This window comes from Hordeum vulgare, chromosome 7H (genome assembly GCF_904849725.1).
Source record: "Hordeum vulgare subsp. vulgare chromosome 7H, MorexV3_pseudomolecules_assembly, whole genome shotgun sequence".
Classification (NCBI taxonomy): Eukaryota; Viridiplantae; Streptophyta; class Magnoliopsida; order Poales; family Poaceae; genus Hordeum; species Hordeum vulgare.
The window spans coordinates 595757698-595773541 of record NC_058524.1 but is presented as its reverse complement, the minus strand read 5'-3'; the positions used below and the strand labels follow the sequence as shown (position 1 = coordinate 595773541).

The window sequence follows — 15844 nt, the reverse complement described above, 5'->3', positions numbered from 1 at the left end:
CACCCCGCCGGCAACGGCCGCTGCCGCCGCTGAGCAGGAGCCGCCGCCTTCCCCTTCTTCTTCCTCGCCTCCATCTTGCTGGTTTGACCCTTGGTCATGGCGGAAGTTGCGAGTTCGCGGAGAGAGAGGAGGAGTGGGGAGGTTAGGTGCGCTGGAGGAGGCGAGGAGGACGAAGCAACGGCAAAATATTCGACGGGCGTAACGAAAAACCCTTGCCGTCGGGATTTAAGTAAGGTTCCGACTGGGTCGCTGGCAGGTGGCCCCGAAACCTTATCCCCCGACCAGCCACGGCGATATCAGTGGAGGAGTTGAAGGTGCGAGAATCGAGGCGTCAGATGCTAATCGAGCGCGCTGGCGTCATCCCTGCTGAGCGCGCGGAAACCGAAATTTGAAGATCCCGGAAAATCCGCTGCTGTTAGTTGACGGGTCGCGTCAAGAGATACCCTGAATACACTCGGTTTCCGACAGTTTGTTTCACGGAGATTTCCACTCGGATCGTTGGTCAGAAAAGATAAAATGGATCGAGGCAAGCAACACCCAAGCCAAGTCCGCTCCAGTCGAATCCAAACTTCAAACATCGCTTCGTCGTTCCAACCCCAATCCATTCGGGGACTAATGATGGGGTTATAGTCCTGGGGTAGGGTCATAGGCCTGCCCCGTAGGTCCTACCCAAGGACTACCCCTCAAAAAGGACAAGGCCCTTAGTCAGCTCCGACTGAATTAAGGAGTCCCCATCATCCAGTCGGTAACAGGTCCTCGATCATCCAGTCGGAGACTAGCATTCGGAGGATATCAAGCTAACTGACTGGATACCACTCGGTACATCGTAACCCCCCTGGAGGGAAACGGTCGTACGTTTCCAGGTGCATATATTAGCATTTAGGGCGTACGTTACTTGTAACGTACGCATTCAATCGCCACTACTCCACCCCTGTACCGGAACCGTTGTGGAGGGCAGCGCACTCTATATAAGCCACCCTCCCCCGCTGGTAGAGGGGTTAGCAACTCACTGTATTCCATATTTCCACTCGACAACAAGCTCCTTGAGCATTGAGACGTAGGGCTATTACCTCCACCGCAGAGGGGCCTGTACTCATACAACCTCGCCGTAGCTAAGGCTCTGCCCATCCTTTTCGTACCCTACACATCTACTGTCAGGCTTATACCCACGACAACGGGAGAAGCCAAGAAGGCGTACGACTCCATCGCGTCCCTGTACCAGCGAAGCTTGGAACTGCGGGACGATATCCGAGTAAGTGGGCTAGTAAGTATTTACTTTTCTCCTGTAACCCACTGGGTGTGTTCAGATATCGTATGATTTTTGCAATGGGTTCACTCTTAGTGAACCCAGTGGGTGTAGTCCCCGAGACTTCTGTCGAGTGCTTGCACCTACAGTTGCCTTCATACGCATTGTCTTTGACTTGATTAGACCACAAAGTAATCTGTTCGAATGCTGACAGTTGGGGCACTCGGAGTGTACCTACTGGATGAGTCCCCGAGAGTAATTTTACTCAGGTCGGGTAGTAGTAGCCTCACAGGCTTAGGTGTTGTCATGTAGCTCAATAGGGCGGACCTGTTTGAGTTTCATGCCAGTGGGGTCACTCTAATTGAACCCACTGGGTGTAGTCCCCGAGATCGCTGACGACAGGGGTCTGAAGAACTTAGACTTTTTATTGTTGGATTTGGCTAATCGTCACTTGGCGCTGGCTGGCAGAAAACTTGCGAGATGGGGACGGCGTACGAGACTCTCAGGGCTGAAAAGGTTCAGTTTGCTGGTGAACTGGATGCGGCACTGGTTGCCATGGCTGGTATGAAGGATGTTCTGATGGAACGAGAGAAGTCGTTGGAGTAGGCCCGTGAAGCAAACAAGGCACTGACTGCTGAAGTTGAGAAGATGAAGGCGCAAAGGTCTGATCTGATGGGGCAAATGAATGTGCTGAACAAGCGGTGTATAGCGCAGGAAAAATACGTCAGTGATTGGGCCCGGCAGATGATAACGCGTCTGGGTGGTAAGTCCTGTTTTTCCGAGTGCTTGTGGTATGTGCGTTACACTCGGCGCATATTGTTGGCTTGTCCTGTGTTTGCAGATTTTTGCATGGACGCTGAGGCTGAAGCAGATGACGTGGAACGGTCGATTCGCGAGAACATTCCACTCGGCGAGGACGCCAATCGAGATCTGCTCCGAGCGCACATTCGCCTGGGCAAAGTTGGGCCTTTCATCGGTCGACTGAGAGAAGTCGTCGACCGGATCGACAAGGAGCTTTGGCCTGAAGACGAGTCTCAGCATGAGATGGAAGACTTGATGACTCGGCTGGAGGAGGTCCCAAACCGAGTGCAGTCATGGAAGAAGTCTGCGGCTTGCTGTGGTGCAGACGTTGCGCTGTCCTTGGTCCGAGTGCATTGCAAGGAGGTGCGCGAAGAGAAGATGAAAGCGTTGAAGGTCGCCAACACGAAGAAACTTTGATTCGAAGACTTCATGGAAACCTTCCTTGAGAGTGCCACCCGCATCGCCGATGGGATCGACCTGGACACATTCGTGGAGCCCTCCAGTCCTGGCGCCAATCCGGACGACGCTTAAGAAAACTTTTACCTCGGTATGCCGAGTGTTGGTTGTAAGAAACCTTGGACACTTCTGTTGGCCGTCACATTCTTGGTTCGGTGCGGATAAGCTTGATCCACACCGAGTCAACTATCCTTAGGTGAACTTCGAATTTAAATCAAATCTTTTGCTCTTCTGTTGCCAAAGAGTTGTTGACACCATTTTGGCTCGAGTTTTTGTTTGGCTTTTCTTGTTGAAGCCAATGGCAAACATGCGAAGAATGTAATTGGAAGTTCCCTTGACATCTTTGTGAACCTCTCTGAGGGTCTGCCAAGTCACCGAGTGGATCTGTACGATACACTCGAGGGTAATAGAATACTTAGGCGATTCATGATCGCGGCTAAGTCTTCGAGTGCGACGGATATGCCGCACTCAGAGCGAGTTGTTACTCATGTAATTGTCAGTTGTCTTGACATCCACATGAGCCTCAATGAGGGTATGCTGAGTCGCCGAGTGGGTCTATAGGATACACTCGGAGCTAATAGCGTACTTAGGCGATGCATGATCGCGGCTAAGTCTTCGAGTGCGACGATCATGCCGCACTCGAAGCGAGTTGTTACTCATGTAATTGTCAGTTGTCTTGACATCCACATGAGCCTCAATGAGGTTCTCCTACTCATGTAATTGTCAGTTGTCTTGACATCCACATGAGCCTCAATGAGGGTCTGCTGAGTCCCCGAGTGGATCTGTAGGATACACTCGAAGGTAATAGAGTACTTAGGAGATTCTTGATCGCAGCTAAGTCCCCGAGCGCGACGTTTAGTGCACACTCGGAGAAAGTGAGTACTTAGGCGATTCTTGATCGCCGCTAAGTCCCCGAGTGCGACGTTTAGTGCACACTCGGAGAAAGTGAATACTTAGGCGATTCTTGATCGCAGCTAAGTCCCCGAGTGCGACGTTTAGTGCACACTCGGAGAAAGTTAGTACTTAGGCGATTCTGGATCGCAGCTAAGTCCCCGAGTGCGACGTTTAGTGCACACTCGGAGAAAGTTAGTACTTAGGCGATTCTGGATCGCAGCTAAGTCCCCGAGTGCGACGTTTAGTGCACACTCGGAGAGAGTGAATACTTAGGCGATTCGTGATCGCAGCTAAGTCTCCGAGTGCGACGTTTCGTGCACACTCGGAGAAAGTTAGTACTTAGGCAATTCTGGATCACAGCTAAGTCCCCGAGTGCGACGTTTAGTGCACACTCGGAGAAAGCTAGTACTGAGGCGATTCTGGATCGCAGCTAAGTCCCCGAGTGCGACGTTTAGTGCACACTCGGAGAAAGTTAGTACTTAGCCGATTCTGGATCGCAACTAAGTTTTTTTTTTTGAGACCAGAGTCTGCGACCGCGGAAGAATTTTGGATCTGCAAAAGCTCAATCTGCTTTATATTATTTCACCAATACTTGTTCTTTACATTGCTTCAGTCGATGGTCACGTGTAGAAGCGCTTCAGGAGATCTCCGTTCCATGCTCGCGGCTCGTCTGTCTCCCTGTCGATGTTGTAGAGTCTGTATGCTCCGTTGTTCAGCACCTTGGAGATGATGAAGGGTCCTTCCCAGGCAGGAGCCAACTTGAGAGGTCTTTGCTGATTCACTCGGAGCACCAGGTCGCCTGCTTGGAACGTGCGACTCCTGATGTGTCGTGCGTGAAAACGCCGTAGATCTTGTTGATAAATGGTTGAGCGAGTCAGTGCCATCTCGCACTCCTCCTATATAAGGTCCACTCCGTCTTGCCTTGATTGCTCTGCTTCAGCTTCGGAGAAGAGTTCGACTCGTGGAGCATTGTGAAGCAAGTCACTCGGAAGGACTGCTTCTGCTCCGTAAACGAGGAAGAACGGTGATCGCGCTGTAGATCTGTTCGAGGTTGTGCGAAGACCCCAAAGCACTGAAGGTAGCTCGGTGACCCACGCGCCAGCGGCATGTCCCACCTCTCGCAGGAGTTGGGGCTTCAAACCTTGCAGAATAAGTCCATTCGCCCGCTCTGCTTGTCCATTGGATTGAGGATGCACCACGGATGCAAAATCCACTCTGATACCTTGGCTTGCACAGAAACCTTTGAATCTGTCCGAGTCAAAGTTTGTCCCATTGTCCGTGATGATGCTGTGGGGTACACCGAATCTCGAGATGATGTCCCTGACAAACTTGATGGCTGTGAGGGCGTCGAGCTTCTTGATGGGCTTGGCTTCAATCCATTTTGTGAACTTGTCGACTGCCACCAACAAATGTGTGTATCCTCCTTGGCCTGTCCTGAATGGACCGACTGTATCTAATCCCCATACTGCAAACGGCCACACAAGAGGGATTGTTTTCAACGCAGATGTTGGCTTGTGGGATTTGTTGGGGTAGAAATGACAGCCTTCACATCGGTCGACCATATCTTTAGCCATTTCGTTTGCCTGCAACCAGAAGAAATCAGCTCTGAATGCTTTGGCGACGATCGCTCTCGAAGAGGCGTGATGACCGCAGGTTCCCGAGTGAATATCTTCCAGGATTAACTGCCCCTCCTCTGGGGAGATGCATCGTTGAAGAACGCCTGAAACGCTTTCCTTGTACAACTGGCCATCAATGACAGTGAACGACTTCGACCTGCGGACTATCTGCCTGGCCTGGACTTCGTCTTCTGGTAATTCTTGCCTCAGGATATATGCAATGATCGGCACAGTCCAATCAGGGATGACAGCAAGAATCTCCATGATCAGATCAACTACAGAAGGTACGTCGACTTCAGTCGGATCTGTCGAACTCTTTGGTTGTACTGGTTCCTTTGTGAAAGGATCTTCTTTGACTGAGGGAAGGTGGAGGTGCTCGAGGCAGACATCACTCGGGACTGGTTTCCGAGTGGATCCGAGTTTTGCCAACTCATCAGCTGCTTGGTTCTTCAGTCGCGGAACATGGTGGAGTTCTACACCTTCAAACTTCTTCTCGAGCTTCCTCACTGCATTGCAGTTTGTGGTCATGGTGGGGTTCCTGACGTCCCACTCTTTCATCACTTGATTAACCACCAAATCCAAATCGCCATAGACCATCAGGCGACGGACGCCGAGTGCGATGGCCATACGCAGTCCATAAAGGAGAGCTTCATACTCTGCCTCATTGTTGGAGGAATCAAAGTGTATCTGCATCACATATTTGAGTTTGTCGCCCTTTGGCGATACGATCACAACGCCAGCGCCGGAGCCATTCAACATCTTGGACCCATCGAAGAACATTATCCAATGAGCCGAGTAGATGTGGGTCGGTTGCTGTTGTTCTACCCATTCTGCTATGAAGTCAGCCAGAGCTTGAGACTTAATAGCTTTCTTGGCCTCGAACTTGATATCGCAGTACAACATCTCCATTGCCCACTTCGCCACTCGGCCTGATGCGTCTCGATCGTGGAGGATTTCCGACAACGGAGCATCAGAAACGACAGACACCGGGTGGTCTTGGAAATAATGGGCCACCTTCTTCGCAGTCATGTAAATCCCGTAGATAAGTTTTTGATAGTGGGGATACGTGTGCTTGGAAGGAGTCAGGACTTCGGAGACGTAATACACTGGCCGCTGAACTTTGTATGCTTTGCCTTCTTCTTCTCATTCGACTGTAAGAACAGTGCTGACGACTTGATTTGTAGCCGCGATATACAGAAGAAGGGGCTCTTTACTGAGCGGAGCAGTGAGAACCGGCTGGGTGGAAAGTAGGACTTTGAGGTCGTCGAATGCGACTTGGGCTTCGTTTGTCCACTCGAAAGTATCTGATTTCTTCATGAGTCGGTACAGAGGAAGTGCTTTCTCGCCGAGTCGACTGATAAACCTGCTCAAAGCCGCTAGGCAACCTGTGAGCCGTTGAACATCGTGTATTCTGACTGGCCTCTCCATTCAGACGATGGTCCCGATCTTTTCGGGGTTGACATCGATCCCTCGTTCAAAAACGAAGAAACCGAGTAACTTTCCGCTGGGAACGCCGAATGAACACTTGGCGGGGTTGAGCTTGATATCGTACCTACGAAGGTTGGCGAATGTTTCTGCCAAGTCAGTCAGCAGGTCGGAACCTTTGCGTGACTTGACTACAATATCATCCATATACGCCTCCACATTCCGACCGATCTGGTCGAGGAGGCATTTTTGGATCATGCGCATGAAGGTAGCTCCTGCATTCTTCAAACCGAATGGCATAGTGATGTAGCAGAAGCACCCGAATGGGGTGATGAAGGCTGTTTTTAATTCATCGGGGCCATACAGACGGATCTGATGATAGCCCGAGTAGGCATCAAGAAATGACAAACGCTCGCAACCCACAGTCGAATCGATGATTTGATCGATGCGGGGGAGCGGAAAATGGTCTTTTGGGCAGACCTTATTGAGGTGCTTGAAGTCGATGCACATTTGGAGCGACTTGTCCTTCTTGGGAACCATGAGAACATTGGTGAGCCACTCGGAGTGGTGAACCTCGCGAATGATGTTGGTTGCCAAAAGCTTGGCTACCTCTTCTCCGATTGCCTTCCTCTTGTGCGCGGCGGACCGACGCAGGCGTTCTCGGACAGGCCGAGCGGTGGGATCCACATGTAGTCGGTGCTCAGCCAACTCCCTGGATACACCTGGCATGTCAGAGGGTTTCCATGCGAAGATGTCCCAGTTCTCTCAGAGGAATTGGGTGAGCTCGACTTCCTATTTAGGATCGAGGGTGGTGGAGATGTTCGTCGGGGCAGTAGTGGCGTCCGTCGGGTGGATGTTGACCTTCTTCGTCTCTCCCGCCGACTGGAATGCAGACTCCGAAGCTGGCTTCTTTGAACGCATCAAGTCAGCGGGGTCGACTATTTTCTTGTACTCGTCAAGCTCGAGGACGGCCATCTGCTGGTCGGCGATTCTTGATCGTAGACACTCTTCGGCCCGCTGTCGATTGCCCGTGATGGTGATCACACCTTTCGGGCCTGGCATGTTCAGCTTCAGGTATATGTAACACGGACGGGCCATGAAACACACATACGTTGGGCGGCCCAGAATTGCGTGGTAAGCGCTCTGGAAGTCCAGCACTTCGAACGTCAGCTTTTCCTTGCGGAAGTTCTTGTCGAAGCCGAAAACGACGTCCAACGCGATCTGGCCGAGTGACTTGGCCTTTCGTCCATGGATGACTCCATGGAACTGCATGCTGCTCTCGTTGAGTTTGGACATCGGAATGCCCATCCCTTTGAGAGTGTCGGCGTACATGATGTTCAAGCCACTGCCGCCGTCCATGAGGACTTTGCGCGGTCGGACTCCCTCCACCACCGGGTCGACGACCAGAGCCTGTCTCCCTGGGGTGGGTACGTGTGCTGGATGATCCGACTGGTCAAAGGTGATCGCAGTCTGAGACCAATTGAGGAACTTGGGGTTGGTAGGGATGGCCATGTTCACCTCCCTGTTCACCAGCTTCAGTCGACTCTTGCTCTCAACGTGAGCAAAAATCATCAATGTTGCATGGACTTGGGGGAACGGATCCTCCTTCTCCTCCTCATCCTGTTCATTGTCCTTTTCACTCGGTTGCCCTTCGCTGAACCCCTGGATCAGGAGGCGACACTGTCGAGTGGTATGCTTCGCATATATGGGGTTGCCCTCTTCATCCATCTTCGTATGAACCGGACATGGCTGGTCCAGGATGGGGTTATTGAACTGCTTCTTCTTGGGGGTGAACTGAGCCTTCCCTTTGGCCTTGAACTTGGCATTGGTTACGGCTGCAGCTTCTGCCTGCAGAGTGGACGGAGCTTTCTGCTTCTGCTTCCGAGTGTTACTCCCATCTCCATCGGCGACTGTTTTGTGCTTGCCGCTTCGGATGCGGTCCTCTTCCTCGCCATTTGCATAGCGTGTTGCTATCTCCATCATCTTGCTCATGGAGATATCGCCTGTTCGGCTGAACTTCAGGTACAGATCCCTGTACCGCATGCCTGCCTTGAAGGCGCAGACTGCTTGATGCTCTGTGACGTTCTCCACCGTGTGGTAGAGAGTTGTCCAACGCTGAATGAAATCACGCAAGGGCTCATTCTGCTTCTGGACGCAGTGTTGGAGCTCCACGAGGCCAGCAGGGCGCTTGCACGTCCCTTCAAAGGTCCTGATGAACACTCGGGCCAGATCTGCCCAGTTGTAGATGCTTGAGGGGGCCAACTGGTTCAGCCACGCTCGCGCCGAGCCGTCGAGCATCAGAGGGAGGTGCTTCATGGCGACATGGTCGTCTCCTCCTCCGATCTGGACTGCCACTCGGTAATCATCCAGCCACGTTTCTCGCTTGGACTCTCCTGTAAACTTGCTAATTCCCGTCGCCAACTGGAAGTTGGGAGGGATGTCAGCCGAGCGGATGGCTCGACTGAAACACTCGGGACTAGAGACGATGGTCCTGCTTCCACTCGGACGGTCAATATCATAACCATCGCGGTGGGCTCGGCCCCTGTCGATCCTCCGCTGGGTGATATGCCCTCTCGCGTCGGGCCTTGGGTCGTAAGTGCCACCGATTGAACGCCGATCATCATGATGTCGGGGCCCGTAGGGCCCACCCCGCGGAGGGGTGCGTGAACGGCGACGATATTCGGGATTTATGGAACGACTGCCTCCTCTGTGTCGCTGATGAGAACCAGGGCTATGAACTGACCGATGCGTATTCGCATGAACAGAACTATTGTAGATCCTGTTGTGCGCCTGGGAGACCGCCGAATTTTGTTGTTGCGCCGCGTGCAACAGGGCGCGGATTTGCTCGATCCCCCTGCCAGCCTCCGAATCAGTCGGCTGAAGGGAATCGGCTATCTTGGCAGCCGCAGCCAAGTTGAGGAGGGGTGTGCGGAACAGCTCCACGTTGCTCCGCCGAGTGTGCCGACTGGCAGAACGGCGAGGCGGACGACGCGCGCCGGACGTTTCGTCGATCTCGTGCTCGTTCCGGCCAGCTTGACGGGGATCTTCGTGGGAGTTGGCCATGTGTACTTCTGCTGCAGGCCCACGACCTGCGTACTCGGAAGGAAACTCAGTTGGAACCAAGCCCGAGCGCTGGGACGGCGGGGCAACCACAACTGACTCTAGAACCGCCACTTGTGAAGACGCGTTCTAGCGCGCCTCGGCGTGTTGCACCCAACGCTGGAGCCGCGGACGGCGGGACCGCTTGTTGCGGCGCGTGACGGCGGTGTAGGTCGACACCGAAGCCGACTGCTGGAGAAGAAGAATGCCGCGGGCGCCGGCACGGAAGTGCGTAGCCCCGCGGCGGGGAAGCGCCTCTACGTCGAGAGGGGCGTCCCGAAGCCATGCCGAATTGTCAACAATGAAGGAGAGAGCGCCGAAGAAGATCTCGTGACCCATGCTCGAATCTCCACTGGACGACATGACGAAGTGATGTAGTCGCAAACTCGCCGGAAGTCGCTTAGACGCCTGCCCCACGGTGGGCGCCAACTGTCGTGGGTATAAGCGTGACAGTAGATGTGTAGGGTACGAAAGGGATGGGCAGAGCCTTAGCTACGGCGAGGTTGTATGAGTTCATGCCCCTCTGCGGTGGAGGTAATAGCCCTACGTCTCAGTTCTCAGGGAGCTTGTTGTCGAGTGGAATATAGAATACAGTGAATTGCTAACCCCTGCACCAGTGGGGGAGGGTGGCTTATATAGAGTGCGCTGCCCTCCACAACGGTCCGGTGCATAGGGGTGGAGTAGTGGCGAATAAATGCAAACGTTACAGGTAACGTACGTCTTAAATGCTAATAAAGGCACCTGCAAACGTATGACCGTTTCCCTCCAGGGGGGTTACGATGCACAGAGTGGAATCCAGTCGGTTAGTTTGATAAACTCCGAATGCTAATCTCCGACTGGATGAAGGGAACTCCTTAGTTCAGTCGGAACTGACTAAGGGCCTTGTCCCTTATGAGGGGTAGTCCTTGGGTTGGACCTTCAAGGCAGGCCTATGACCCTACCCTAGGACTATAACCCCATCATTAGCAAATCATTATCCTTGTCGGGCAGGGTTTGGAAGCGGTTCAAGTGCGTGACTCCCGGTATCGAGCCTGAGAAGCTGACCTTTAGAGCGGCTCAGGTAAGTAGTAGTATGATATACTTCTATTTTCAATACATTTATGATGCTAGATTATTATTTTGATTATATATATTCTATTCTCGTAAAGTGCGACCAGCAGCCACGGGGACGCATCTATGCGGATACTATGTTTGCGAGACCATTCGCACGTTTACCTCTGAGCACAAGGATCACAGATTCGACGTAAGCAATGAACATTCACATCTCTATTTTTACCCGTCATTCTTTGTTATCATGATTGTTATTCATATTCATCTCCTCTTCTTATATAGTACACGGCCATGAGGACGAAGGTCCTACCAGAGCAACGCGCGATTGCTGTTGCAGAGGAGCTTGCGACCTTTCTGAGGACGGAAGCTATAGATGACAAAGGACGATTTAGTGTAGCTAGGGGTCATTACTAATGTTCGTCCATGTAATCGAATAGACGGGCTCTAGTCCCGATAATTCAGATCTCCATATAATTGTATATATATGCTCGCTTGTAAGATAAGTTAATCATATATATATATGCATAATTATTTCTATTTAAATTATATGAAAACTAATTTCCGAACACCAAACGAGGCATCACGTTAATCTCCCGAACACCTAAACCCTAAAATCCTAAAACCCAAAAATAAACAAAATCTGAAACTCTTTAGTCCCGGTCCGTGTAACAAACCGGGACTAAAGGGCCTGCCCCTGAGGGCGCTACGAGGCGTCCACGTAAAGCACCTTTAGTCCCGGCTTGGAACAGGGCCGGGACTAAAGACCTAACCTTTAGTCCCGGTTGGTGAACCGAAGCCCCTTACGAGCCGGGGCTAAAGGCTTCGTCCCCACTGGTGTATGTACGGTTTGGTGGCAACGTGTGGTGCGGTCCGTGCTGTGAACGAACCGAGCGATCTGGGTCAAGTCGCCGGTCGACTCGACTCTTGCAGCACTTCAGCCGATGACATCCAACCGTCAAACGAACCACCGTACGTACTGAGCCACCGCCGCCTCGCTTGATATAATACTTAACTCTTTTTTTTTTCATTTAATTTTATGATACATCATTAAAATTATTTAATTGGCATGTACGATACTACTCATGGTACTTCCATTATGAATATTATGGAATGGATAAATCAATATCATATCCATATCTGTGTAGTGAATGTGTATAAAATTTTACCCATACCGTATCACGGATATAAAACTTTATCCATACCAAAATCTGATATGTACAATTTTAACATAGATTCACAAGCATACAACACAAAATTAATATAGGTACATTGATGAATCACGGGTAAAGTTCGCATCTCTGTATAAACGGATATGGTATGTATATAACCATGGATAAAATGATATACCCGTGTCCTACCCATGACTTAACGGATGAGGTATGTATACTAATCATGAGTATAAAACTATGCCCATACCTTGTCCATGACGGTACGGTTTCGGTTGATACCTGTACCCATGGGTAAAATTACCATCCTTATGTATTACTCCATCTGTACTTAAATAATTGTAATTGAAAAGAACTAGACTAGTTCTTCCCAACTATAATTAGTTAGGTAGAGAGAGAGAGAGTACTATTGTTGACAAAACACTCGTCTACTGGTCATTTACTGCAAAGAATCAGAGAGTTGGGAAATGGCGAATTTGCTTAAGTTTGATCAACTCTATAGAAAAAGGATCCCGATAAATCTAAACGTTTGGAATCCGAACATCCAGATTTTAAGCATGACATACCAAACGTTTTTACATGGCAATTTTAGTTGACGCAAGGTTGCCGGCAACTTTGTCCCAGTTCGTTGTTTTGTCAGAAAATTGACATGTCTGTCAACCTCGCATGAACTAAACTTACATGAAAAACGTTCGGGTTGTCATGTTTAAAATCCGAACGTTGGAATTTATTGTTTCCGTATAAAAATGTGTTCAGATCTAGTATAACAGCAAATACACATAGTATGAAATATATTTCATAAAGAATCTTCGGAGACTAATTTCGTTTTCTAGTTGCTAGCTTTTTTTTTTTGAGGGGAGCTAATATTTTTTTTCGGTAGACTTGGTCAAACTTGAAATTAGTTGGACTTGGGACAAACCAAAAACAATACAACTATTTTGGAATGAAGGTAGCACTAGTTAGTACTCCCTCCGTCGTAAAATAACTGTCTCAAGCTTAGTATAATTTTATACTAGAGCTAGTACAAAGTTGAGACATTTATTTTAGAACGGAGGGAGTAGTTAACAACCGGATACTAATAAAGAAAGTAAGATATCCTACCTGCAGCTAGTATCTCTCGTGGTTACTTCGATGATGGTGAGGGGATTATCTGAAATAAAAGTCTTCTGGCGCCCATGCCATTCACATGGACAACGGGTTAACAATTTGTGTTGCATGTCGGCAAGACTCCAAGTGCATCGTTGGCACAAAGATCGTGTTCCTTGATGTCTTCTTTGGGTCCTTTGCGAGCAGGATTGTTAGCTTGGTCGGCATAATTTCCCTCCACCGTTTACTTGGTGGAATTGCCATCTCCGCCGTCTGACGGTCTATTGTTGCGGCATTTCAAGGATTTTTGTTCCTCTACAACTTTTTTGCACGAACTTCATGTGGTCGTATTTATGAATGTTGCCCATTGTTTGCAAAACCTATTGTGGTGCAACGATGAACAAATCGGCCTCTTGTTCTACTTACACGTCATTATGTGAGTATGTGACACTCATGCACGTCTATCTCTTTTAAATAAAAGAAAGGAGACAAGGGAGTTCCCTACCGAGATTTTTTTTCCCAAGTAGTAGGAACCCAAACTCATACCACTTCGTTCGACTCCTGGAAACAACTCCAGAGAGAGGCGATCGTCAGGCGATTCTCTTGCCTTCTCTCAACACCGACATTACTGGGTCCTCGTCTCCTCCATCAAACGATGGCAAGTTGTCTCTTCGGTGTTGCCTTAGTGGCGGACGACCGTGGACAACATTTCAGCACGGCACAAGATTCTATGATAGTGAAATTCTAGCTTTACTTCTATTGGAAAATTTGGTGCAATATTGCAATACATACTTTTTCTTAGAAGAGGAAATACCCATCGACCTTTGCATCGAATGATGTACACAACGGTTTATTTACAATTGGAATGATGTACACAATATATATATATATATATATTCTTTGTAATCCGTTACTCAAACTCAAGCCCCTTCCTTGTAGGAATAAAAAACTAAATGTTCATCTGACTTATTCCTCAATCGAGTCTCTAGAGTGCCTTATCCTGGCAAAAGATGATCAATTTCGTTGGTTGATCATGTAAAGATCATCCGCGGTCCCTGCTCAATAGCGATTTCAAATCCTAGCCCACCATAGAATACCACTTTGCATCATATGCATGTTAATCACAAACCTCAAAGTCCACCACACACCAAGGAAAAGAAGAATTTGTAGGGCAGAACACAAACATACATGCATACGTGTGGCACCGTCTTGTAGTTGCTAGGTTTGATTCAATTTCAAACTAATTAATCCATAACGAAATTGTCTTGTCAACGTCAGAGAGGGACTCTTCTTAATTTTCAAGGGTGGTTAGTTAGCACACATAATCCACTCAAAAAAAAGTTAGTATACATAATCTGTATAATTGGATCATGCATGCACATGCATATTTCAATTGTACGCTTGCGCTTGTACGAAACTCTGCGTAATATCACAGGATTTATGGGCATCTTTTTTGTATATATGTACATTAATATATTGTTTATTTTGTTAAACAAAACGTTGGTGCATGTCTAATTCGCACTCTTAGGAAGATACCTCTAGAAGAAGCACAAATTCTTCTTGTCACATCCCTGCAAAATAAATTAAATCTATGCCCATGCACAAGCTGTTTCAACTTTTAAAATTCTACTAGCACACTGACCAGCCGAGTCTTATTAGCTACTAGATGGGCAATCGAGGACAGTAGTATTTGTACTGTAATGCCTTGTAGCTAACCAAATTCCATGGTCTTAACTTTCAACGATGCTGATGAGACGACAGCCAACATGTTTGAACCGAGTAGCGAGGTTGACCCCAATCACGACTGAAACGCCACCACAGAACAGTAAACGCTCCATTCCTCTCTCTACCCGCCACATCTCCCCCTCTCTCGCTCTCTCACCACAGAACAGTAAACGCTCCATTCCTCCCTCTACCCGCCACATCTCTCGCTCTCGCTCTCGCTCTCGCTCTCTCACCACACGCTCTGGAGGACTCATGATCCAATCAAACATTCCATCGGCTATAAAAGGAGAGAGCCCCAAGCCAACGCCAAGAATCACAAACACGGCACATGTGCATTCACATCGGTCGAAACCAAAGATCTAGCTAGCAGCTAGCTAACATATACTATCTCCGACGTGGTCAGTTCGTTGGTCAGCGATCTACCTACGATGAGGGAGCTGATCCGGCGGCTGAGCTTCTCGGACCGGGTGAGCGACGGCAGCGGCGGCGTGCCGCGCGGGTGTGTGCCGGTGCTGGTGGTGGGCGACGGCGACAAGGGCAAGGAAAGCGAGCGGTTCGTGGTGCGGGTGGAGGCGCTACGGCACCCGTCGCTGGCAGCTCTGCTGGACATGGCGGCGCAGGAGTTCGGGTACAAGCAGGAGGGCATCCTCCGCGTCCCCTGCGCTGTCCATAAGTTCAGGCAGGCGCTCACCACCGCCGTCGTCTCCAAGAACTACTGATTAATAATTAATTCTGTAGCTGATCAATTTAAGCAGGCCGACCCCCGATCGATGGATTGAATTCGTGGGTACTTGAGGAACGATTCTTTGGTGCTGCTGACTAGTTGACTCTCTTGCCCATCTTTTCTCCTCTTTCCATTTTGATTTCTCTGGCTGGGGAATGACATGACAGGATATGCCATATGTATTGTGCGCTTATATAATGCGCATTGTAATTTACGGTTGGACCTGCTGTCAAAAATAACAAGTCAGTCAATCAATTGATTATTCGGTATGCATTTGTCCTTTCTTATCCTAGTTAATTTTCCTTTCAAATAAATATTGGTACTGGTTGATCTTCGTTCTTTTTTCAGCGAGTGAGAAATCAATTTAGTGGACGCATGTTTATTTCTCATGATGGAGAGGCTGAGATATAGGCCTCTCTATTTTTTTAATATACTAGATATGTGCTCGTGCGTTGCCACGGGCCAGGGCCAAATATTGCTTATCACAATAAAAGGACCATACATGACAAATCTTGATGCAAAGCAAAGAGAGAAAATAAATTATTGTTTTGGTTGT

At 49.3% G+C, this 15844-nt stretch overlaps 1 protein-coding gene across 1 annotated transcript; it reads left to right on the top strand.

Annotated features, from left to right (window-relative positions):
* The first annotated feature begins 14877 nt into the window (after positions 1-14877).
* Positions 14878-15557, top strand: LOC123411938 (auxin-responsive protein SAUR71-like). Its single transcript, XM_045104900.1, has one exon. It carries the CDS (start codon positions 14993-14995, stop codon positions 15281-15283), a length of 291 nt encoding a protein of 96 aa, XP_044960835.1. The 5' UTR covers positions 14878-14992; the 3' UTR covers positions 15284-15557.
* The last annotated feature ends 287 nt before the right edge of the window (positions 15558-15844 follow it).

Excerpts from the sequence above, each read along its gene's own strand:
- LOC123411938 (XM_045104900.1), top strand. The coding sequence starts at position 14,993 with ATGAGGGAGCTGATCCGGCGGCTGAGCTTCTCGGACCGGGTGAGCGAC.